General features: G+C 32.0%; 1 protein-coding gene across 1 annotated transcript; it reads left to right on the top strand.

The window, feature by feature from the left end:
• Positions 1–566: 566 nt before the first annotated feature.
• LOC148602031 (ER membrane protein complex subunit 1-like) lies at positions 567–26,783 on the top strand. Its single transcript, XM_088554858.1, has 25 exons — positions 567–709; positions 2,287–2,411; positions 2,966–3,031; positions 3,794–3,896; positions 4,273–4,298; positions 5,939–6,026; positions 7,076–7,234; positions 7,763–7,871; positions 9,015–9,167; positions 10,123–10,194; positions 10,995–11,093; positions 11,536–11,632; positions 12,488–12,604; positions 13,740–13,795; positions 15,706–15,873; positions 16,476–16,637; positions 17,243–17,413; positions 18,292–18,405; positions 19,416–19,500; positions 19,990–20,109; positions 20,557–20,678; positions 22,244–22,454; positions 23,363–23,447; positions 24,146–24,294; positions 24,831–26,783. Exons 1-25 carry the CDS (start codon positions 615–617, stop codon positions 24,989–24,991), a joined length of 2,913 nt encoding a protein of 970 aa, XP_088410984.1. The 5' UTR covers positions 567–614; the 3' UTR covers positions 24,992–26,783.
• The last annotated feature ends 32 nt before the right edge of the window (positions 26,784–26,815 follow it).

The raw sequence follows: 26,815 nt of genomic DNA, 5'->3' as shown, positions 1-26,815 counted from the left end.
ATATGTTTCTGACCAAGATGCATTAGTGGTAGCTATTCCTTCCATGGCTTTAATTTGAACTTTGAACCGCTCTGATCGAATAGTAGTGTTTCAATTTGTTTGGATGAGTCCTGAAATAAAAGTGATGCTTAAAAATTGTTCATACATATGCTTTCATAAAAACTAGAAAAAAAACTGAAAAGCTCGCTTGGTAATACACCCGCTTCCCTTCCAAGAAACAATACAGGATACCCCATAAATGATCTAAGCATTCAGATGAGGGGAAAAAATGGGAGGTGCACAGTGGTCTGTGACAGTGTCATCAAATTCAATTCACTGTGGTTAAATTTGAATGGGTTGCTGGTTTGACGAACTGACGGACCCCATGCTCACTTTATACACCTCCCCCTTTTCAAACTTGGGTAAATTAATATTAACACTGTGTTTTCCACTCGTCTCCAAGAATAGAAATACAAATGTATACGTACATTTTCATAGTTTAAAAAAAAGTTTTATAATAATTCGTTCAATTGCGGTGCGTTGTTATTAGGAATTTTGTTTATGTGTTTTGTCAAACCGTACATTTCGCATCTCCTGTTCGGAGATAAGGAATAGTCACCGGTTAAAAAAACGAGATGCAAACTGCATACAAAATTAAGGTTTTTGTCCTATTTACATCGGTTATACCAGTTTTCTGTTTATTTGAAGATCAAATTGGAAAATTCGATTGGTAAGAAACGCCGCCCTGTTTTTGAAAAGTCTCAGCATTATCGAAATAGTGACAGCATTGGTCGGTGTTGATCTGAATGGCCTTATTCAAGTTATTGGCCCAGATTCTTGATCATGGATGGCTTTGGTCCCACGGATAGCTTTGTTTGCCTGATACACGAACCTTTACTTTGGATAGTCTCATCGCTAACCTAATGCAATACAGCAGTGTCTTGAAATTATCGGATAATGGGACATCAACTTCTTTCCTGAACATCATGCCCTGTAGTCCTCTTTCTACTGCTTGAAATATAATGACCGAAGTTGATAGTAGTACTTCTTTACCTTACCAGTACTACTTTTCACATTCCTCGTACCATGACCAGAAAAACCAAAAAGATTGAAATTGAAAGATAGACAGTAAGACTTTGTCAGTCAAAAGCTCAATAGACCTTATGTTTATTTTTATGTATTTCATGCCAACTCTAAATGAAACTTATTTATTTATTATCTATTATGAAAGACTCAGATAAATGCATATTGTATCAAAAACCTTCTTTTATGTATATATCCGTGACCATTCGTGTCGTCTGTGATATCCATATCAACAATAGAGTCTGATTGCGATGGGATCTGAGACTATTCGTATATAAGGGCTTTCATTATCTTTTCAGTGAACAGGCTTATTAGCTAAAATGGACTGTGTAAACCTTCAAAATGTATCAAGGGGGGATGGGGCCCATTGTTATTTTGAACTGTCCATGTCCACTTTTTAAACTGTCTACATTTTGACAGTAGCTGGTTCTTAATGAAACCTCTGGTATATGTGTCCATATTTTATAAAACTATTTTGATTTTTCTGTGATCCGTATTTCATCTGTGTCTCTGTTTTCTCCATATACCATTCCAATTCATGACATTTTGACAAATCATTATCAGTTGTCATAATTTAATATGTGACAGGTGAAGTACAAATGTACTAAATAAACAGAAACAAATATCTATTACCCCCAATTAATCTTGGAACTGCTTGATTTGACTTTTCACATACTCCATTGTTATATCATTGGAGATTGTTCAATGAATTATTCATGACAAAATGTCTTCGGCTTCTGCAATACATCAATACCATCTCTCACACATTTTGAAGCTGATTTGGAGGTATTTTCCTTGATATATTTTTTCTGTCTCTTTTATCTATCAAACTTATGTCAGATCTCATAATTGCATCTTTCAAAATCTTATCAGTGCTGCTGCTGTGGCACATGCTCACTAGCAAAGTTGGAGAAAACTCATGTTTAGGAACTCCTTTTCCACCATCTTGCAGAATATTTTACCACTTTTGGACTTCTACATGTAATTAGTCTTAGCATTGGTATTTACCAGTAGTTTCCTTTGAAAGTTATAACCATTCACATTGAATGTATTGCACACCTACAACCTGTTTTTGATTGAAACTTTTGAATGTCCAAAATATGGTAAAATGAAAATATGTGTATAAATGGAACACTTAATGGAACATAAGTAATTTGTCGATGGAAGAAGTACAAATGAACTCCTTTCATTAAATTTAACAATTGTAATTGTCTTATTTTTTAGGACACAGAGATATGTTGGAAAGATCAATAAACTATTTTGGGACCAGTCCAATCCCAGTAAGAGACTGATAGTGACATCTGAAAAGAATGTAATTGCATCACTCCATGCTTTCAATGGTTCTTTAGGTAATTAGGCCGAATAAAAACAATACTTGTGTTTCTGGTTTCCCTATCTACTGTGTTTTTTATTGTCATTTTGGCTTGAGCACTAATAAACTTGAGATTCTATCCCCATTAACTCAAAGAAAAAACATTTAGTAAAAAAAAGAAATCTCTACCTGTTCTATTTTTTCAAAGCATGAAACCAATAACACATAATGTTTTTTTGCCTGATATGAGATCAAGGTAGAAGCAAACAAATCAAACCTTATGAAATAATACATACATGTATAGTATAGTATATGTCCATGATTTTCCTATCCTTTGGGGTGGAATTAGGCCATTGAGAGAAAACCACTGTATAATACCGAAGAGCTACATGTACAAAAAAGTAAGACCAAGCATTCTTTAAAATAAATTGGCAACCATGCAGAAGTGGGAATGATACAATATACATTTACTCTACTGTAGTTTTCTTTATAAAGAATGGTACATGTACATTAGCATGATTAGAAACAGTCAATTTTATAGAGTAGAAAATTCAGTTAATTATATTTGATTTTTTCATTTGTATTTCTCAGCATGGCGTCAAGTTTTAGAAGATAATGACAGAGGAACAGTGGATGCAGTTTTTCATCAGGACAGGTGTATGTAGTTTTGGTCATAAACATATATATTGTGGTCAAGGTGGACCTTTTCTGTGAGGGGGTTGGTAAAAAAAATTAATGATTCATACTTTTTGCTTAATTTGAACCTCTGGTATCATAACCCTTTCCTTGTATTGTGATATCATAAGTTGGTATATGGTGACACCTCTTACCGTTATTATACCCTCCACTTACAAAGTGGGGGTATACAGTGATAGGGTGTCTGTCCATCTGTCCTTCTGTTTCATAGGGGACCCATCTCTTATTTGTTACTCTTCCCACACCACTGAATGTAATTAAATAAAACTTTCTCAGAATCTAAATCTATTTTGGGGTTTCGCATAGCAAAACATGGACTATATAATTTTTTTTTATATTGGCAAATGGGGGACCTTTCTCTTATCTGCTACTTTTCTTATACCACTGAATGGAATTTAATGGAACTTTCACAGAATCTTAACTACATTTTCCTATTGTGCGCCTCTTATTTTAGATTTTGACCCAAATCAAAATGAAGGTTAATAAGTGCATGTTATAACATGGGGGAATGGGAGTATCAAGTTAGTGAGCATTGTTCACAGCCTTTCTGGTTTATATTTATATGTCTTTTCCATTTTGCCAACTTTTTTGTTGGCTTTTTAAATTTGTTACTCAAAGGTAAAAATAATTTTATTAAAAAATATGTATATGAATATTTGAATTTACATGTAAACTTTTTGTATCTTTCTTTTAACAGAACATTCTTTTCTGTATTTTGATCAGATTTGGTAGGTGTATTTGGAGGTGGTAGATTTGTCAGAAGTTGGAAGGTAGAAACAGGTGCTCTAGCCTGGGAAAACAATGTTCATCATACAGCTAAACCTGGGTATGGTTTAAATATTTTATATGAATAAGAAATTTTTTATCAGCAAACCTGTATTTTTAAACTTTTTAACTTGCATAGATTTCATTTGGAATGTTTGTTCTTCTATGTCTCATAATAAGATGTGTATTAAATTAATTTTCTTTATAGATTACTTTACATTATTAATACATGTAACTTATGGTACACTTATCTTTTTAATATACATGTATAAGACTACTAGTTGGTTCTGAGTTTGATGTTACACATCCATGCCTTAGTGTGGCATAAATTGATGCATTTTCTTGCTTATTTATGATACATTACCACTGATGAAAAAAGGTACTAGGTTTACAAATTTTTGAAAATCAATAAAGTCAGGTTTGTTTTGTGTTTTCAGTGCTGATATCAGAATAAAAGGGAATGGTATGTATAAAACTATAAAAGTCTCATTACATAAAATCTACATGCATAATTGAATGTAATGTAAATTTTTTGACTTTATTAGGCCACATGAAATGAATATTACGGTTCTCATTTTTACCTGTCAAAAATGCAATGTATATGTGTAATTTATAATAACATTTCCACTTGATAACCGATGACTGGCGACCGATGTGATCGTGTTTTTGTTATGTTAAATGACGGATTATCTGTTAAAAATAAAACAAATGTAAAATAAAAGTATAAATTGATGTTTATATCCACTGCATTATTTTTATATATGTAAAATTGACAAATAATACATCAGAATCTGAAAAATATATTGACCGCTCTTTGGTCACGTGATGTGATCACTGGTTTAATGGATCGGTTTGACGGATCAATGACTAATCAGAAACTGATAGGTGATCAATGACCGATTGCAGTTTTTGTTGCACGGATCGGTTCAGGTTCTGTACTTAGTAAAGTATAGATTATTAAAAACTCACCATTTTGTCAGCTAGTCCTTTTGTAGAAACATTGGTTTACATTCTTCCTTGAACATTGTATAATTTTCTAATGTAGCAGTTTTTAGTGGAGTCTGAGTTACTCATTTACTTTTGTCGCTTTGTATGTATTATTTTGGTTATTTTATGTTCTTTGTTGTATGTGTCTGTTTTCCCAGTCTGGTCTTTGTCCCTGGATTACATTCTTTTGATTTCCACTAAAATATTGGTTCATTTGATTACTCTTTCTTATGCTGCTAGAAATACATGCATAGGGAAATTCTTTTTTATACATGTAGATGTCCTGGTCTGGACAAATGTTTCAAATACTCAAGCCTTATGAATTCCTTTAATGCCATTGTAAATCAAGTAAAGTTTCCAGTATTAAGTGTCAGTCTCTGTAAGAATCAGGCAGTTGGTGAAACATGGTATAAAAAAACCATCACTTTGAAAGTGTTATTTGACTATTTACACCATCAGATCAGGGAAAACAGACAAGATTTTTGATATCATGCTGGACCATTGAGTTACAATTTCATTGAAATGCACTGAAAATGAACATTTCAAGGGCAAAGAACTGTGTTAAAAATCTCATACAATAAAGTATTTCTATTAAAAAATTTCTGAGCAAAGCCAGTGATGCAGAGATTAAATAATGGCATTTTCAAATCAAGAAAGCATCCTTGAGTGATATCACATTGCCAGATTGGTGGGATTTTGACATGCATATTTCTGATTTTTCCCATTTTGCCTGATTCTTATAAATATTTACACTTAAGTCACAAACAGTTGTAAATAGCTTTCAAGCAATATGACAAGTACATAAACTTGGCCTCAAGGTCAATAGTCAAGGTCACATTAGGCCATTATGGTAGGTAGCAAATAATCTAATGGTGATATATCCAAATTCCAAGATTTTATGTCTAAATCAAAATACAAGAATGAAATTGCCAAGTAAATATTAAAAGTTGACTTATGGGTCAATACTTGGTCATAGGTCAATGTCATATAGCTCTGTGGCCTCATTTGAATAAAAGCTGAGAAGACACAGCATTTGTAATAATTGGTTGTTTTTTTAATTTTAGTAAAAAAAGACGGTCAATAATTTCTTTATATATTGTTTGTCACATTTAACAGATCAAGTGATTGCCCTGACATCTAGTGGTGTGTACGGTTTAGATTTATCAAATGGGAGACAGAAATGGAAGTTTAGTTTACCCAACAGGTAAGAAGTAACATGTCAAGTTATGCTATACAAATAATCATTAATTTTAAGATTTATTTGTCTCTTAATTTTCAGACCTTCAGACACATGGTGGTTTGCCCTGTTTTTATCCACTTGTACCAGTACTAAAAAATTCAAGATATTTTTTATAATTTTTTATATAATACTGGTTATTGTGGGAGGAAGGCCCCTTTGATTTATCATTGTTTCCAAAATTTTCGTTTCATAGAACCTTATAGGAATTCTTCAATACAAACAAAAGGATTGGATGTGTCACTTACATTTTTAGAATTGTTTAATTTTTAAGGTCAAAGGTCCAGGTCACATAACAATTTGAGATACTTGATATATCAGAGACAGCTTCTTGGAACAGAAAAAAATCCTATACAGTTTTAATGGAAGCTTATTTATCTTGAAATAACTTTCAAAATTAACAAAGTACACAGGTAAATGTGCCACACATGATAAGCATATGATTTGCTTAACATATGATAATCGCATGATTATCATATAATAATCATATGTTTTTCACATACATATGATTATCATATGTTTTCAAGCCAAAATTAACATATGAGAATCACATGACTATCATATGTTAGATATCATATGATTGTCATATGATTACCAAATGATTATCATATGAATCGAGCACCATATAATTACCATATGTGGCACATTTGGCTGTGTACATGTAAGAAGTGCATTACATGATTTTACATGTATATGATATTGATGTAAGTCAAAAATTATTTTACTCATACATTTAGCATTTAATATAATGATTGAAATGGTTATACTGTGAAATTTGTTTAAGCCAAAATCCTTTTGGACTGTACAGTTTGGTTGGTTTCAACAGTTTTTAAATTTTTACTAAGTTCAAAATACATTTAAACTGTGTATGAAGGGATTTAAAAAAAGTATCTGGATTATACAGGTTTTGCTGTATTTCCTTAACTTAGGGTTAGCTAAAGTTCTAGTTATTTATTATCTAAATGATGTCTAGAATACACAACAGTTTTGAATATGCAGTGTTTTATTTCTTGCAGTGATGGAACAATATTTGACAGGATCATTGTCCGAGGCAATGAAATGATTGCCATAGGTCGATTATCAGGTGCCCATGTTACCATAGTGAAGGCCAACAATGAAGGGGTCATTAGTTCTCAAAAATCAATACCAGCTGCTTGGATCTCCGTGGAAACCAGGTTTGTAGAGTAAGAGCCCAGTTTTATTAAGATTTTTATTTGAAAATTTTCCTCTTATTTTTTCCATCTTATACAATACATTCTTACAAAAGATTTTAAAAGACCTGATATTTAATGATACTCTAGTTTTATACAAAAAAATCAAGTAATGAAACTAGTCTGTGGTTTAACCCTTATAATTTTCGATAACATGTATTTGATTAATACTTACAATCACTTATACATATCTGGCATTTTGCTAATTCAAGCTCTGATAAATTCTGATCAGTTTTACTCTACTCTTCGAAGTTTTTTTCTTAAATGAACAACAAATTAACAATAAAATGGTTTTTTTACACATTTTTATATGACTGTAAAACATGAAAAGCAAATATGAAAGTCATGCTGCTTATTTATGCTTTTCAATTGAACTTTCCACTCATGAGGAAAAAAAAACATTCCAAATGCTCTTTTTGTTTCTCCATTCATCTTGGGCTACTATGGCTTGTGTTTAACTTGATTATTTCTAAAACAAATTGTTCATTTTAGTTGTGAAGTGGTAGACAGTAGTTATTACCTGTGTTATAAACCGGACACCTCCACCTTCCAGCTGTTAGATCTTGTCAGTGGACCAGTGTTTAAACCAATGGACATTTCTGTAAGTTTAAAGTAGCACTCTAGCTAAGAATCATGCAAACTGGGATACATGGTTGGACAGCCTACAGTACCTGAACCGATCCGTGCAACAAAAATTGCGATCGGTCATTGATCACCGATCAGTTTCCGGTCAGTCATCAATCCGTCAAACCAATCCATTTAACTGGTGATCGCATCATGTGACTACAGAGCAGTCTATGTATTTTACGGTTTTTCTTGTTTTCTTTATTAATTTCACACATATTTACACAATGTAATAGATTTAAACATTAATTCATACTTTTATTTTACATTTCTTTTTTTAAAAACAGATCTTACGTCATTTTTTGTAACAAAACTGTGATCAGATCGGTCATCAGCCATCAGTCATCGATCCGTCAGTGATCAATCAATCAACGGTCATCGATCCGTCAAATCGTCGCACGGATTGGTTCAAGGACTGTACATATTTTTATTTTGATATATATTTTGTTTTAAATGTTATATTGACTACCATGTGACTTTCCATATTGGTCTAAGGTGATTTATACTATATGGAATGTGTTGTAGAATTCATAATTTGTTAATTTTTCTTGACTTAAGATTTGGATGATATATTAGAATGTATAAAATAACTTTACCCAATGTAATTCAAGTTCTTAATTAACGAATTTTCTTCAGTTACTGTTCAAGACAAATATAAAACAACTTTGTAAATGTGAAAATTAGAAAAAAAACAAGAAATCTATGAGCAAATGCCCACTAGTGATAGGCTACAAATGCCCACTTGTGGTATAAATTTAGCAAAAGTTTTAGATATAAACTGAATCTTCATACAGGAAGTTATTGCTGGATCAAATTCCACATTATCATACGGTACATCTATATAAAGATTCTATCAAAATATCAGGTAGCTATGCTAAATAGTTACTGAGAAAACTGTCTAATAAAATGTGGCAGACAGACAAATGGACAAGTGTAATTCAGTATGTGCCCCTCTCCAGAGCAGTATATAAGTTCAAGGGACTTTAAGTTACAATACAAACATACCTTGTATTATTACCAAGAATTTAATACATGTATAACCAAAAAGCACACACGATGCATTGATGTTTATTATTTTATACAAGTTTTATAAAAACTTTCTTTGTATTCTTTTTGACAGGAGCTTGGTCTAAGTTCATCTGGTAAAGTAACACTGGAGAAAGTGTCATCTAAGGGAGACTACTCAGAGCTGTTAGTCAGACTTGGCAAATCTGACATGGCAATATTGAAAATTGTCAATAATGAACTCCAGGTGGTGAAGAAACTTCCAGGGGTTAGTACCACTGTCCTGCTTTTCAAGAGTTACTAAGGGAACCACAGGATTCTAGTGGGAATCAAAAGAAAGTAATCCAGGGACAAAGACCAGACTGGGAAAACAGACACACACAACAAAGAACATAAAATAACCAAAATAATACATACAAAGTAACAAAAATAAATGAGCAACTCATACTCTACTGGGAGTGTGGACCAGTTGCACTGGTAGGGTAAGTGTCCTCTGCTTTTTCAGAGATTCTTGCTGAGTTTACTCATAAAAAGTCAAGTCCAGGGTAGACAAAACAAGCAAATAAAATCATCTGTTACTTAAAATTCCAGACCATCTCCGTGATTGGTATATTGATTGGCTATTAAGGATGTTCATTGTTCTTGGTTTTTTTTGCCATTTTTGTCTGATTTTTTAACTGGTTTTATCCATTTTGTAGCATTAATATTTTTCTTTTCATAATTTCATTAAACACACCTTAAAATATTATTTGGGAAGTTTTTATGAAATCCTTGTAATTTCTTCTGGGTTTATGATAGATAAAGACAATACCTATGGAAAGTCAAGGAAAATCCTTTACGTGGCCAAATTTCAAATGCTTATATCTCAAAAACAACAAACTGACCATCAAATTTTTCTTCTCATATTGTTCTTAAAAAAATCTCAACACTTTGAAATCTTTGTTATTCTTAAGGAGGTAGACCTAGTGTAACATGTGTTAAGAACTTAACTCTCGAAATCAGTGATATATTTGTATCATATTCAATTTCACCAAAGCCTATCATGCTTTCATTTGAAACAGAATGAAATCAATCCAAGTTACTTTGATGCTTACATGAGATTGATGTAAAATGCTGAATACTAACGTTCCAATGATTTGTAAGAGTTGTGTCCCTTACCTCTTTAAAACAGGTTTGACAGTATATACATTGTAACCTATAACATAAGTTTCTCTTTATTACAGGTCTCTGCTGCAGAAGTTTCTAAGCTTGACAATATGGAAATTCTGTTGACTTTACAGAAAACATCTGAACAGGTTATTTTGATTTTCATAGATGAGTTCTACTAGAGATGTATTTTAATTCATCTAGCCATATTGGCAGGCCCGTATCCAAGGAGTGTTGGATGATTTCGACCAACGGCTTCTTTTGAAAGCAAAAATGAGTTAAAAATTGAGAAAAAAAAACAAGCCTATAATAATTTGTTAAGCATTAGTATAAGTGCATTTATTTTTTTTTTGAAAAACCTCTTCCTTATCCTTACCCTTCCCAAAAAAAAACATCTGGCTACAGGCCTGATTGGTTTGAAATGACCTTTTCTTGTGAATAAAAGGGTGGATATTATCATGAAACTTCTTGCTGATCTTTGTCATTGTACAATTTTTAGATTGAATTCATTAGTTGTAAACCAACTTATTTTTGTGACTGATATATTTTAATCAATTTCATGAGCAAGGGTAAAAAAAGCAAAATTAAGTTTCCTCAGATGTGTCCATTTTTTATTGAAAAAATGTTATATACAGAGTGTATTTACAAAAATAAATCATAGTGACATTGAATTGGTATAATGAAAATTAGTATCCACAAAAAAGTTTTATATACAGGTAAAAATAAAATTGAATACAGATATACTTTCGATGTCCTCTATATCTCCTGATCCATCCATTTGTATGAGAATCTTTTATTGATAGAGTTTGATTCCTTAATTAGAGAAATATTGTCCATTTGATGAAGATAATTCTTTAGAAAAATTGGTTACCAAGATCAGTTCAACCATAAACATCTTTCAAATTTAGTGGAACAGAATTTAAATATCAATATGGATTTATGATTTTAGGAGTTGACCTTGACAGGATATGACCTTGAATCAGGAGGGGAGATAACTGAGCTGAAACAAACTATACACACAGGACCACACCATGGTCTCCCGGTTAAGGTAAATATAAAACACAGATGTGTCAATTGTAGTGCATGGTTAGATTTACTTTTAAATTAAATATGACTTTTTTCACTCTATAAAAAAGAGTGGTGAAATACAACTTATGCAGCAGTATATAACTATAGGAAGATTTGGTATTATGAATAGAGGTGCATGAAGGAAGATAATTATTGTCCTTAACATACAAATGAAGGAAATCTAACTGAAAGGTTTTACATGTTTTAACCTTGTAAGTGCATCTTTTAAAACTACTCCACAGATTTTGATGAAAAATTGTAAATAGGTTAGGCATGATATGTAAATTTTGATGAAGACGATTGACATAATGAAAGTCCACATGGAACTGTGTTATTTTATTATTACCCTTCATTCTCTAACTGAGCTCTAAGTGCTCTCATTACTTCTATTTAACCTTTTGCGTATTACCCTTTCTATTTAGGTTTTTGGTTTCTTGGTGAGGAAGAGGGATGGAAGGATAGGATACAAGCTTACTATAGAGTCTGAAGATTATTCTGTGCAGATGATTCATAAATTAGGCAAGTATAGCTAAGTTTTGTGTAATGTCTTACGTACCAGTCCACATAAAATTCAGACACTGCCAATGATTCAGTGATTCATGGTGTAGACAAACCCACCTAACGAACAATGCCTTTTAGTCTACGTATGTTATACTCTCACATAACGGTGATCATTTCTGCATTCAAATCTGCATTTTTAGAAAATCATACATTTATCTATCACTAAAATCAACCAAATGAAACCAAATCATGAAAGTTAACTCTTGCAAAGTGCCAATTTCATGTACAGTCTATATAATTCATTATCTCAAAAGCGCAACAACTGATTGACAGACTAAGACTGGTTATGTGTTCAGTAACTGTAGTAAGAAAGAAAACTGAATTCGGTGGGTTTTTGACATGCATGAATCACCTACTGTCTGATTTTTATAAAGACTGCTACTAAAAATCTCATGATTTGTCATACATGTACATTTATAATATTCATATTTTTTTTTACACAGTAGAGTTTGTAAGTCACTTTGTAGTGTCATTTCCCTTACCTGAATTTATGTAGAACATACTGAAATAGGAAGACTGATCTGCATTTTATTGTTTACTTCCACGATCTCGAAAGTTTGCATTACAATGCAAAATCTTCTATTTATTGCTTTTTTAACTGCTTTATCATGTAGAAATATATACTTGTCATTTTTGTCTGTATTTTTACACGGAGAGATATTTTATTTTTAATACTGAACTAGAACTCTGTAATTGACAAAGTTTCCATGCATTTGAATGGTAGATTAGAAACCATTCTCATGAAACCACAGAGTCATATGTTCAACAGTTTTTGCATTTACTGGGAATGAATAATGCAATATGTTTTTATAGGTAAAGTTGCTTGGACTAATGAGGAATCATTGGCATACATTATGTCAGTTGAGATGATTGACCTTCCAGTGTCTGAAAACCAGGCGAAATTTGAGGAAGAGTTTGGCTCACACGAAGGTATATATTCATGTTATTTGTATTTGCTATTTATTCAGTATTCTTGATTGAATACTGAAGACAAAGTTGATTTGTTAATTTTTATACTGGTCTTATTTCACTATTTTAGAGTGAAAGAAAAGACAAAAAATTGCTCTACACAAAACCATTATACAATGAAATTGTTTATTCTTTCTGACATGAAGGGAATAAAACCTCAGTCCTGTATTTGCCTAAATTTACATTCTCCTGAGATTTTGATTTTGTTGTTTTATACTTGGTAATAATTCTAATTTGCAGCACACATTGAATATTCTATTTTTTACCTAAATTATTCTTCACAACTAGCCTTGATATGGAATTTTGATACCTGCTTCTTAAAAAATGCAAAAAAGTTTACTTACTAGTACAGCAAAACCTGTCTAAACAGGATCTCTTTGGGACTGAATAATTTCCTTAATGAAGAAGGTAGTGCTGGGGTAAAGGACATAACTCAGGAAAACAGTGATATGTTTGTATCATATTGAATTCAATAAAGTATTTCAAGCATTCATTTAAAACAGAATGAAATCAGTCCAAGTTACTTTGATGCTTATATGAGATTGATGTAAAATGCTGAATACAAACATTCCAATGATTTAAAAGAGTTGTGTCTCTTACCCTAGGTCTGCCTCCTTAAGACAGTTTTTTGGTTTACACAGGTTCAAAATGAATTGAAATTGATATGAATGGACTTCAGAAATGTTTTTAGGCAGTTAACTGTTTTGTTTAGGATTTGGTTTACACAGGTGTCACTGCACATAAAAAAATGTGACTACTTTATACAGGTTATATAGATTGGAATGAATTATTTATTTTATAATACAGTCCCATAAATCAACTTAATTACAAAAATAAAAATATGTAGCCTTTTTTGGGGTGTTTCACATTTTTCAGATTTTGCATGATTCTTACAAAGACTACTACTTAAAATATATGTGACTACTTTGTGCAGCTGTCACTGTACGTAATTAAATTTATGTGACTACTTATGAAATTAATCACTTAAAATTGTTCTTACAACGACAGCTACTTATATTTTTTATTAAATTTTATTTTCTCATTGTGATCTTTCAAATTAATTTATGCAAAACATTTGATTTTCTTACTTTTGTAGATGATATAGGTACCATGTTTTTAAAAAGATTCAGTACACAACTTTCACAGTTAAAGGTACTTATATTTTTAATATAATTTAGGCACTGCCTACAAACACCATTTGTAAGGAACTATGGGATGTCATGGTTAAAAATGTCTTTTGGTGGAATTGTCCAGTATTGATAAGCTGGTAATGTCATTTTTGTGAATATTCAGGTGCCATGTTTTCACCATCCTAATCTCTGGAAAAGCTAAGATTTCATTTGTATTTAATCATCGAGGCTGTTTTCCCAGACTGGTTTGGTTCTTAATCACATTTACAAAGTATATGAGGATGAGTCTACCATGATGCTGTTATAAGCTCCTGGTTTTGCATTCACTCCACCAGATATTGATGACTTTTCTCACCATGTGTATACAGGATCTATTTGATAATACAAGTGTTAACCTCCAGGAGCACATTTATCTTTATACATGTTATATAATATTAAATTCCTACTAAATGAATGGTTGCCTTGTCCGTTCATTATTCCATCCAATCATCTGAATTTTATAGCAATTATTTTAGCTCCCAATGGATGGATTAATTTCAAATTTGGTATGTAGCTTTGAATACCTGGTCAGCTTATTATGGATGCTGTCCAATATCAACTTCCTGTTTTGTGGGACTTTGCCATTTTTCAATATATGGAGTGACGGAGAAAATTTCGTCACAAAAATCTCAGCTCCAGATGAATGGGTTTATTTCAAATTTGGTGTGTGGCTTTATATAGATGGGGAATACATGTATGCATTTAAGGTGCTGTCCAATATCAACTTCCTCTACAAGTGGCGTATGCCTAGCATGACTTCATATTTTATATTGGTATTCATTTCCACAGGCTGCCATAAAAGGTAAGGTAAGCAAATCATCTGCAGTGTTCTGGTTTAAAAATTAGGGCAGAGGATCTCAGTTGTAGAGAAAAGAGTACCATGCTTTAATAACTTAACCAAAATTATGAGTGCACTCTTGTGATGAATTCAGATTAACACAAAAATCTATTTAATGGTAGTTAAAACTTATTTATACATACAAACAGCTGCTTCAAAACTTGATTGGAACTGACTACTTAAACTAAATATTCTTTTTTCTATACTTAATTAATTGAAAGTTCCAATTTGAAATGAATCCATAGTTATCTCTACGTTCTGAAGCAAAAGAACTTTCTACAGTGAAACATATATTGGCAAAACCCTGGAGAAACATTAGACCTTTGAAAAGCAGATGTACTTTGAATTCCCTTTATATTTAATTCAGTATGTCCTATAGAGGTTTATTTGGCAGGTGTAAAATTTGGCAGTTTTGAGGCAAAAACGTATGCCAAAAATTTTGCCGTTCTAATTTTGGCAGATGCTAAGTTGTGCACTTACTACCTAAGCTCAGAGTTACTTTTTGCATGGAATTTATTTTGGAGTTTTAAAAAAGACCACTAAAATATGCCAAAATTAGCACCCTGTGAAAATTACCCTCTATACGGTATCACAGTAAGTAAAATTTGAATATGAGGTTTTAAGGATAAACAAGACAGGACTGAAGTAATCAATGATTCATCAAAATGGTGGACAGATGAGTTTTCTGATTATTGTCTTCTAACTTGGTCACTAATCTGTTTGTTAGCCACTTGTACCATTGTTTTGGTGTCGTAGCCATTTTATTTTTGACCAGATTTTCCAGAGGGTCTTTAATTTAGTTATTTGTGAAGGATCTGTATATGGTCATATAGCTGCCCAAACTTGTCTATGCTGTAATTGGCAGTATCATATCAAGTTAAGATACTTTTATCTTGTATTCTAAAATATCTGGAAGGTTTCTATTGATTATAATTTTTGCTAATATCTTTTGAGTTACCGACCCTCTATAGCAAAAATGGTACTTTGTTGGAAGATCTAGCTTGCTGTCAATTTCGCCATTTCTTGTTGCTAAATGAACCAACTTTTGCTTTCAGACATTTTTACAAAAACAGTTACATAAACTCCAGGGACACAAACATCACTTGGTAGAAACTGAAGGTGGAGATGGAGATGAAAATGATGAGGATGATGATGATGAAGAAATGACGAGAGATGAATTTAATCTCAATAAAATGATTGTTATTGCTACATCATCTGGAAAGGTGGGATATATTGTATCATTTATTGCTTTGAGATTGTGTTTACTGGTTTAAGTCATGCTGCTGTTTTTTTTGTTATTTTTTTTGTAACACAAGTTTTCAGTCAACTTTGATTTGATTAATGCAACTGTAGTTGTGGTCAATAATTATTTACTGTTAACTCATTGATCCATCATGTTTATCCTTAAGGAGGTAGACTTAGGGTAAGGGACACAACTCATACAAGTCGTTAGAACATTTGTATTCAGCATTTTACATCCATCTCATGTAAGCATCAAAGTAACTTGGACTTATTTCGTTCTGTATCAAGTTAAAGCTTGATAGGCTTTGATGAAATTGAATGTGATACAAGCATATCACTGGTTTTAAGAGTTGTGTCCCTTACCCTAGGTCTACCTCCTTAATTTGTGATTGTTTTCCATTCTACACAACATGACTACTGATAGTTCATGTGTTGAATAGAGCGACTGGTTTCACTCAGAATGAAGCTTTCATTTTGATGCATTAATAATTTTAATGAAATTTTGATGCATTTTTAAGAGATATTTTACACTCAGAACTTTTTGCAACATTGTCAATGTATGTGTGTTTTTTATTTTGTCTAGGTGTATGGAATGAAGAGTACTAATGGAAAGATAGCTTGGTCCTACTTCCTGTCTGAGTTATCTCCCTTTGGCAAGTGTAAACAGTCATTGCCAATGTTTGTGCAGAGAACCACAGCTCACTTCCCTAATCCTCCACAGTGTGTTATATTGGGCAAAGATAAGGTTTGTATCAACCCCCATTCCACCACAATGTTTTATACTGGGAAAAGATAAGGTTTATATCAATCCCAACCCTCCACAATGTGTTGTTCTAAGGAAAGATAAGGTTTATATCAATCCCAACCCACCACAATGTGTTGTTCTAGGGAAAGATAAGATTTGTATCGGAGTAATCATTAGGGTTAATCATAATCGGTAATTTTAATCAGCTGTAATCAATTACATGTTTGGTAGTAGTCACAATGACCCTCCATTTTCTTTTTGAAATATGAAAGGGTGTCATATAAGTGTTTTTTTACACATATTTTTTAAGAAATTCTATATACTAGTTTTTTAATTATAATGTATATAGAATTATCTGGAAATCAAGTGCAATGATCTATGTTTTTATATTAAAATTTTACAGTAGGTAATCTTTGATAAAAATTATAAAACTCTTATACACCTGAAATGTTAAATAGTATCTTTGTTAATATATTTTGAAACTTGGTAAACCAAACACCTGCCTAAACAAAACCAATTTTTAAGTTCAAAGGGAGTTCATATAGACAGATTTCACTGTAAAATGAAGTAAAGACAGTGTCTTATATTGATTCCTGTATTTTCAGAGTACAGGCAATGGCCTACTATTTGCCTTCAACCCTATAACAGGAGTTAAACTGACTGACATCCCTGATGGGGGGTTAAACCTCAGGTACATTGTACAGCAGGCCTTTATGGTGGGAGAGATGGATGATAACTTTCTCAAAGGTGTTATTCTAATGGATACAGAGAAACAGGTATGAGCAATTGTTTTAAGGGAAGATTGTGTCATTTTCTTTTGTTGAAGCCCTGCTTCTAAAGAGAGTGGTAAACCTGGTTAACCCTTGTCTGTCTTTCTGTCCACATTTTGTAATATTTTTTACTGCAGCAACTTGTCAGAGCTACTAGACAAGTATGAGTTTACACTTTACAGATACATATATACCCATCCAGTTATATACATATATACCCATCCAGTTATAAGTCTGAAGAGAGCCCTAGACACTTTACAGATACATATATACCCATCCAGTTATAAGTCTGAAGAGAGCCCTAGACACTTTACAGATACATATATACCCATCCAGTTATAAGTCTGAAGAGAGCCCTAGACACTTTACAGATACATATATACCCATCCAGTTATAAGTCTAAAGAGAGCCCTAGACACTTCTATGTTACATCATAAAGATTTTTTTTAATCAGAGTTGGACTTTACATGTAGTTCTGACATTCAGTTTATATTTTACAGGTACATGTATAACCATTGAGTTTTATTATTAATAAGTCTATGGTAAGCCCTAGCCACTTCCATGTAGAAGTCATAAAGTAATTTGTAATCTGAGTTGGACATTACATGAAGTTCTGACATTCAATTTATACTTCTTATTTTCATGTATATCCAGCCAGTTATAAGTCTGTAGAGAGCCCTAACCACTTCTATGTGTACATCATAAAGTAATTTATAATCAGAGTCGGACGTTACATGTATGCTGACATTCAATTTACTCTTTAAAATGTACATATACTTGTATATCCAGCCAGTCTGTAGTGAGCCCTAGCCACTTCTATATGTTTATCATAAAGTCATTTCTAATCAAAATTGGACATTACTTGTAGTTCTCACACTTTGTAGATACATGTATACCCATCGAGTTATAAGTCTATAGTGAGTCAGATCCACTCCTCTATCTATGTTATGGTGGTAGATATCAGCACTGGGATGTTGAATGGTTACAGAGTCAATAAGGTCAGTATTCATCAAAGAGTTGAACAATTTTCTTTGCCCTCACAGGCAATCATTCAAACTATGTAAAACTTATTTCACATGTCAAATAATGACAACTTATGCTGCATAAAAAGAGTCACACTAAATTTAGAGAATAATGTTTGTAAGTCTCATTCTCAATTTATTTTTTATCCAGAATTTTTACTGTTGAAAGCATCAAAACAAAAGACAGATTTTTATTTACTTTGTTTTTTCTTCCGGGTACATCAGAATGATGCATAATTTCCCAAATTTTCTATTCTGTGCTGTTACCAAAGGTATTATAGTACACAGGTAGTTATATGTGTCATATTTTCAACATCATATTTACACATAAAAAGTTTTCATTTAGATTGTAGTCTTTATTCTATAAAGAGCCACTACTTATGCTTTTAAACAGGAGTTAAGGACTCATTCTGGTAAAATCATGTAGTCACATGACAAGACTTACAAGCCCTATATAAAACAGAAAAAAAAATAATAAAACAAGCACCCATATAATAAGCTCAGTTGTATAAAAGTCTGTACTGTAAATGTATTGATTTGTTCTATTTATGTCATGGTCAAACTCGAAAAAAGTAGCCACAAAATTTATTTTTGTCACTTTTGAATTTAATGCTGATTATTTTTTACGCTATTAAATTCTTATCATTTTTTAAGTCTGTCAAAAACCATACATGTAAATATGTTCATTTGAAACGATCTTCCAAAAAAAGTAACAACCACAAAAGTTGATGTATGCAAAAATTAATACATTAATGTTATTTGTCAATTAGAAATAAAAATGTGAAACCATGTTGATTGATAACCAACAAGGAATATTTCACATTATTGATGTACATTTAGAAATAAAAAAGTGAAACCATGTTGACTGATAACCAACAAGGAATATTTCACTTTATTGATGTACATTTAGAAATGAAAATGTGAAACCATGTTGACTGATAACCAACGAGGAATATTTGACATTATTGATGTACAATTTTTGTTAGGATTTTAATGGAGAGAAGATCTGGAATATCAACTTACAGAAGAAACAACAAACCATTACAGATGTGGTCTTCAAGAGATACAATGGTGATTATATTTGTCGTAATTTCAAAATATTAACATTTTGTTTACTGTAAAATTATTCTATGCAATAATTACCGGATATTGTGATTTTTAGTGTTCCCTGCAGGCAAGGTCATCCTAGTTAAAAATGGCTCTAGCATCAAGGGTTCAACTTGTTGGTGGTCTAAGGTCTGGGACCCTCAAAATTTTATCTCTGCCCTTTGAATTTTTTTATTTACTTTGGTCCAGACATTCAACCCTTTTCATTGACACTTCATTGAAGACTTGGTTTTCCTGAAGAGGACCAATTTAGGGTACATTCAAGTATACTGAGTGGCAGATTAGAACATTTTAAAATTTAATAACACAAAAGTAGCTATTTAAATTTCCTTGTAGATGCAAAGAAGATTATGGCCTTTGTTTCAAGGATATTTTTTTCTCTTTATAAAGTTTTACTTTCAAGGAAGTTCAGAAATTACATCACTAAGTTACTTGGTTATTTTTGTATTTCAGAACATGTTCATTCTCAAGGTCGTGTCCTTGGTGACAGAAGTGTATTATATAAGTACATCAACCCTAATCTAGCTGTCATAGTTGCTGAAGGAGAAGATACATCACCCTCATCCCAGAAAGGTCAGGGTAAAAGTTCAATTTAAGCAAGATTATTTCCTGACTTAATATATATGCACTCCAAATTGTGGAGATTTTGTAAATATACTGGCGAAATCGAAAGTAGAAAAAAAGGTCACAGATTGTTTGAAATCATGGAACAAGCATCTTGCATTTTTCCTGTTTACAAATTATTGTTCCTTGTAGGATAATAAATTTGCTTATAAGTACATACTAATATTTTTAACTGTAGTCTGTATAAGAGGATATTTGACCTGTAAATTTCTATCCTCTTTTTCACTTACTAATTATCATTCCAAGAACATTTTCTATAAATAGTGACAAAGTGCTGGCAATTTTAAATTTTAAAAAATTAAACCCAATCACATATCAAATCAGATTCTTTAGTTATGTAGAACTTTTATCAGTCTTAGAATTCATTGAGTCATACTAAATTTGTACTTCTTTCAGGTCCAGGAAATTTTGTTAATATATATTTGATTGACACTGTAAAAGGTCATATCATTTTCCATGGTAACCATAGAAGAGCTAAAGGTCCAGTCCATCTTATACACAGTGAAAATTGGGTTGTGGTAAGTAGAATTTCCTGTTCCAAAGAACATAAAATCTCAAGCTTTATATATTGTTGAATTTGCTTTGGGGCTTGTGCAATAATAGCTTCCTGCTTGATGGCTTATTATACATTTTACTATACAAAAATTGAAGTGCTGGGGTCTTACTAGTTTGCATTCAGCACTTTCAATCTTTTTGGAAAAAATACTAAAAAAAGACATGGATGGGTCACTTTCTACAGTTGTCAATCATTATTGTGACAATAAAGAATTTACGAAAGCAGCAAGCTTGGTTTTCAGACTACCCAGGTATAAGATACTGTGTCACACTACAGAGATGATTTTTTTTCTCGCTTTTTAGGGGAATTCCGCTTATTGAAATCTGAATTTTACCGTTTACGATTCTGCTTTTTTTTTTTACTGTTGATTTATTTCTAATTTTACCAATTTGCACTTTGTTTGACGACATTGTGAAATCACCCCTGTAGCTAGGAAGAAAATACTACCAATTTCCGCTTTGTTTGACGACCTCTTGAAATCACCCCTGAAACTAGGAAGAAAATACTACATGTTAATAGATTTACTGATTTTTTTTTTTATTTCATTGCTGTGAACTGTTATTAAATAGTCTTAATTCATAATATGGAACTTTCTCTCTATTATTGTTACAATTCTCTAATTGTACTTAAAATGAAGCTTTTTCTAAATCAAATTTCAGATCTTATTTTGATACGGCTTCTTGTGTACTTTGTGATCCAAATGATATACTAATGTCCTAAAGTGCAAATATCAAAGGAAAATATTACCATTTTCAGCAACGCTCCTTTATGATATTCATTAAAGGTTTTGGTGTATCCATCAGCACCATGAAAACTGATTTATTCAACGGATTATAGTTTTCCTTTCCTCGTTTGTCTACCCCGCAACTCGGCAGGTGTTTCTAGAAAAGCAGAGGACGCTTACCCTACCGGTGCACCTGGTCCATGCTCCCAGTTTTTAGTGGAGTCCGAGTTGCTCATTTACTTTTGTTACTTTGTATGTATGATTTTAGTTACTGTATGTTCTTTGTTGTATATGTCTGTTTTCCATGTCTGGTCTTTGTCCCTGGATTACATTCTTTTGATTACCGCTATAACCTTGGTTCCCTTGATTACTCTTTAAATTTGTTTTCAAGATTGTCTCCAAGTTTCTAATCAATGGTCAACTTGAGGAAAAGCAATAGTCCTCTATAAAGTGTCAATATAAAGGGTTAAAGGTACAGGACTTTATGTATTGTAAACATATTAACTTTCTTGGTGTACTCATTTTTGCCATTTTTTGCAATGGACAGAAAAGCATGAAAAATAGTAACTGCGAAATCCATTTTTGACACTTTATGATGCTCATCATTTTTTGTGGAAATTGATACCTATCAATATGTTCACTTAATTGAATCTGCGAAATTAATATGTTTTAATATGTTTGTAGTAATTGAAATTTTCAAAGGTCCTAAGATGGAAATTTAGGGTCATGAACTAAAAACTCAAAAGACTCAAACTAAATGCACCTTGGTATTTTTTTTTTAAATTTGTAATTCATTTTTTCAGTATGATTATTTCAACCAGAAGAGTAGAAGAAGAGAAGTTGGTGTATTGGAGCTGTATGAAGGAAAGGAGCAGAGTAATTCTACAGCTTTCTCCAGCCACACAGCACCACATGAGCCTCTTGTTGAACGGAATTCCTTTATCATGCCTATGCCCATTCATACTATGGCTACTACTATAACTGAGAAAGGCATTACTAGCAAATCTATTATATGTAAGTACAGTGCTGCCATCTGTAAACACTTGGTTTTTGTACAATAATGTTATTTGTGACTAGATCTTTATGAAATTTTACAAATAGGTTCCAAACCACAAAAGGAAGATTAGGATTGGTTTTTGGGGTAATGGTTTCAACCTTTTTGGAATTAAGAGTCAAAAAAGGGGTCAAAATAAGTATTGCATAGAATTTAAGTATATAACTTCAGTAAAAAAAAGATGTGGATGATTATAATAGTGTTCCACAATAATCTATACCACTTAGATCATACTGTTATTGAATTTTGGGGTTTAGACTTGCACCATTTAGAAGTGAGGGGTTAAAAGAGGCGGGAGTAAGCATTTTCCGGAAGTCTTCAGTTGACTTCAGTAAAAATGTTGTATTTAAAATTTGTATCACAAGGTGTCATACTACCAAAGCAAACTTGAACCAGATTAAGAGGAATAAGGGATCAAAAGGGGCAAAAAACAAGCAGTTTCTTGATATTTATATGATAACTTAAATGAAAGGGAATGGATTTCTTTTAAATTGCACCACAAAGTGCCATAACCCCAAAAGAAGTTTTGGATTATTTTTGGAGGGTGTGACTGGAACCATTTAGGAATTACTAATTTGATTCTGGTCAAATTCTTATCCTGTGTCAAATGTCTTAATCCAAATAAAAAATTAAGGCTGTATCAAGCTTGGATGGTGTGTCAGTACTTGCCCCAACTATTCAGGTTGGACCTTTGTTGTTGTATCAAGCTTTGGCCTGAGAAGCATATATTTTATTTATTTTTCTGGATGGAAGTTTCTTTTGATTTACATTGTTTTGATGTTTTTTTTTTTCATTTTGCGGGTTTTAACTTATGAAATGGGAGCGGCACACAGCTATCTATGTTTCAATGTGATTTTAATATTTGTAGTTGCTCTTGTTCACGGAGGACTATTATCACTACCAAAGGCTCTTGTTGATCCCAGAAGACCTGTAATTCCTTCACAAGAATCTATGTAAGTACTGTAAACCTATAGAAATGTTCATATTATGTCCATTTTGTTTTTGCTCTTTTCATGAAAATACATCATTTGTAAATATTTTTTTATAGAAAATTTCATACAATTTGACCAAGATTCACGAATTTAAATCAAAATTAAAGACAGTGCTAGAATATATATTGCATTTTGGGTTTACAATATCGATTTCCAAATACATTGTAATGGTCACCTCTATTTACCGGCAATTATTCCTCCCCCCTCCCCCCCCCCAAAAAAAAAGAAATAATAATAATAATAATAAAAACAAACAAACCAAAATTAAAAAAAAAACTGTTGATATTGCAATATACCAGGAAATCTTCAATTTAAAAGTCAAATTTAATTCTTAAACATGCCAGTTCAGTTATTCAGAGATTTTCTGCTTTATACTGAGTAAACAATGAAAATTAGACTTGAAATTAAGTACATGTATTATTTTGTTAACATTGAATAATATTATGAACTCCATTTTAATTTCAAGTCTATGGACTGATTCAGAAACTGTATGCTATTGTCCGTGGCGTTTCTCGTTGGTCAAACTTAATTTACCAGAATGCTGTGGGGGTGCAACATTGTTTACGAGGAAGGAAGTGGAATTTATGAATTGGTTCATTGTTTCAGAACATAATATCAGAAACTTTTATACATGTGATTCTATTCTTATTTTCTGTTAGGGAGGAAGGAATGATACCATATATGCCAGAACTACCAGTGTCTACAGAAGCAATCATCAATTATAACCAAAGTGTTTATAATATAGCAGGGATACATACTGCTCCAGCTGGCCTGGAATCTACCTCACTGGTTCTAGCATATGGTCTAGGTAAGTACATACTGATCTGGAATCTACCTCACTCGTTCTAGCTTATGGTCTGGGTTAGTACATACTCATGACACTGTTTCAGCTTGTCTTTTCCATAAAAAGATTTGTGAAGGTTAAACAATTCACCATTTTATGGTTTTGAATTCTAATTGCCCATTTTGAAACAGGGATTTAAAAAGTGTATTTTCATTCATTTTCAATTTTAAACCAAGTGTAGACCCTTTTAAAGAATTGTTTTGCTGCCATCATCTGTCTGCCTGATCACACTTTTGTAGCAAATTCCTCAGGTTCTTTCAAATTAAATGTCTTTATGTGTCTCCCATCTCCAAGTGTCCGGAACTACTTTCTTTTAAACATCAATCAATCGTGTTTTCAGTCATCAGTGTTGAGATTTTCCTCAAATCCTTCCTCAACTTAAATAAGGACCAATCAAATCAATTGAAATTTGGAGACTTGAGGAAAATCTCAGTTCGAGATATTTTCATACAACTGGGGCTATTTGTTGGTTTGATAGAAATAATTCCTTTCTTTTTCAGATCTATTTTTCACCAGAGTACAGCCATCAAAGATGTTTGATGTACTTAAAGAAGACTTTGACTTTTATTTTATATCACTAGTCATGTTAGGAATGTTCTTAGTGACTTTTATTACTCAAAAATTAGCAGCAAGAAAAGCATTGAATAAAGCATGGAAATAAGCATATTTAGGTCTTATAAAAATAACTCTAATTTAACTCATGAGGATCTCAGTTATCCATATCCTAGAATGTTATAATGTATGCTGGATTATATTTGCAGGTGTAAAATTTGGTGATTTTGATGCAAAAAAGTATACCAAACATTTTGGTGGATGCTATGTCCAGTGGTGCAATAAACACTTTAAGCTCACTGTTCAGCAGAATTTATTTTAGCATATTCAGGCTTTTATCAATCATCAAAATTATCACCCTGTATTACCCGCTATATAGTAGTTTGTCAGAGATCTATAAGTGTAGTCAACTTTTTCTCAAATCATCATGAAATTGAAGATTTTATCATGAAATGTTATAAGAATCAAAATGAATTACTTATACTCTTTATTATTTACTTGTAATTTTAAATGTTTTGGCGTTTTAAGCCTGAACAAAACAGTTCAAGCAGATTTTTTTTGTAATTTAAATCACTAATTAACTTCATAAAATACCCAGACTGATTAGACTCAAATACTTTGTTTTTTTCCTACTATCTCTGTAATAAAAATTCAATTTATGTTACATTGCATGGAGTTAAGCCCAGAACATCAAATATTGTATTCATATTAAGTGTGAATGTAATTTTGTTTAAAGTGCATGCGTTGATGATATTCAGGGAATAACTGTTGGTCTTCCCATGACAATATCCCAATGACCAGCTGGACAATTGAAAAAATTTATTAATTTCTATATTGGACACAGATTTATATACATGTTCCTGTAGAATTAAACGACAGATGTATTACTTAATAAAATTAAAATCTACATCTCAATGGTCTTACTAACTATCAAAAGGAAATTTTATTTTTTCAAGTGAAGATCAACTCTGTCCCCTGAATATCATCATTTCATGTGCTGTAATCAAGGGAAAACTATATCCTGAATATCATCAATTCATGTGCTGTAGTTGCTTTTTTTTGAGTGGGAGTGTAAGTGCAATATAATGTCAGAGTTCATATGTACATTCCAGATCATGAATGTGAAATTGAAATTTTACTAGTTAGATATAAATAGTACAGATAGATACATGTAGATACATGTAGTGCTTGCTTGAGGTGTGTTGTTTTGGATTAAATGTGTACAATTGTAGAATCTATTGAAAGAAAATACCTTCAAGACCTGTACTCCATTTTAATATGAATATAATAGGTCATCAACCAATGCCCTTCATAAAAGGGACTGTGGATTTAATGAGACCCCTATATTGCTGTCCAATTTAAGTCATGTACATGTACAATGTGTATATTGATATTTTTTCAAATTTTAACCAAATTTAACCCTGAAGTATAAGAAATCATTTAATAGTAAATATATTCAGCGTTACACTTATACATGCAGTAGTGTAGCTACAAAGTATTTCAAGTAGAAAAGGCTTCAACATGTTTGCATTAGAAATAAACCAAAATTAATCTCTCCCCTTTTCTGTGCTATGAAATACTTCCACATTGATTTCGACCTGGCCATGCCACAGACATGTATTTGTACATGAACATGTGGGTTCAAATACTGAACCATTTATCCATACAGTTATACTGGTTTGTAGTAAACATATATCTGTAAGGAAAGACTTGCATTTAAACAGATTTCTCTTTTTGTGTACAACAATGAGTAACAAACTGAGCTCTAATATCCAAGTTTAAGTATTTATGTATGTATTGTTTGTTGATATTCTGTGTTAGTGCAAATGTATTCTTTTCTTGAATGTGTTAAATTATCCACCTTTATCATGTAATAAAGTGCTGAAGATTTTCTATTCCAACTTTTACTGTCATCTTTCTTTAATTAATGATG

The sequence above is a fragment of the Perna viridis genome, chromosome 12 (genome assembly GCF_037379345.1).
Source record: "Perna viridis isolate PV_CMFRI_1.1 ecotype Kerala chromosome 12, ASM3737934v1, whole genome shotgun sequence".
NCBI classification, from domain to species: domain Eukaryota; kingdom Metazoa; phylum Mollusca; class Bivalvia; order Mytilida; family Mytilidae; genus Perna; species Perna viridis.
Note: the sequence above shows the minus strand (reverse complement) of the source record. Positions and strands in the feature narration are given on the sequence as shown.

Bases quoted from the DNA above. Each gene is read 5' to 3' on its own strand.
- LOC148602031 (XM_088554858.1), top strand. From the start codon at position 615: ATGCAAACTGCATACAAAATTAAGGTTTTTGTCCTATTTACATCGGTT. The intron at 11,633-12,487 runs GCAAGTATAGCT...ATGTTTTTATAG, and splicing joins GCAGATGATTCATAAATTAG to GTAAAGTTGCTTGGACTAAT. The intron at 13,796-15,705 runs GTACTTATATTT...TTTTGCTTTCAG, and splicing joins CACAACTTTCACAGTTAAAG to ACATTTTTACAAAAACAGTT.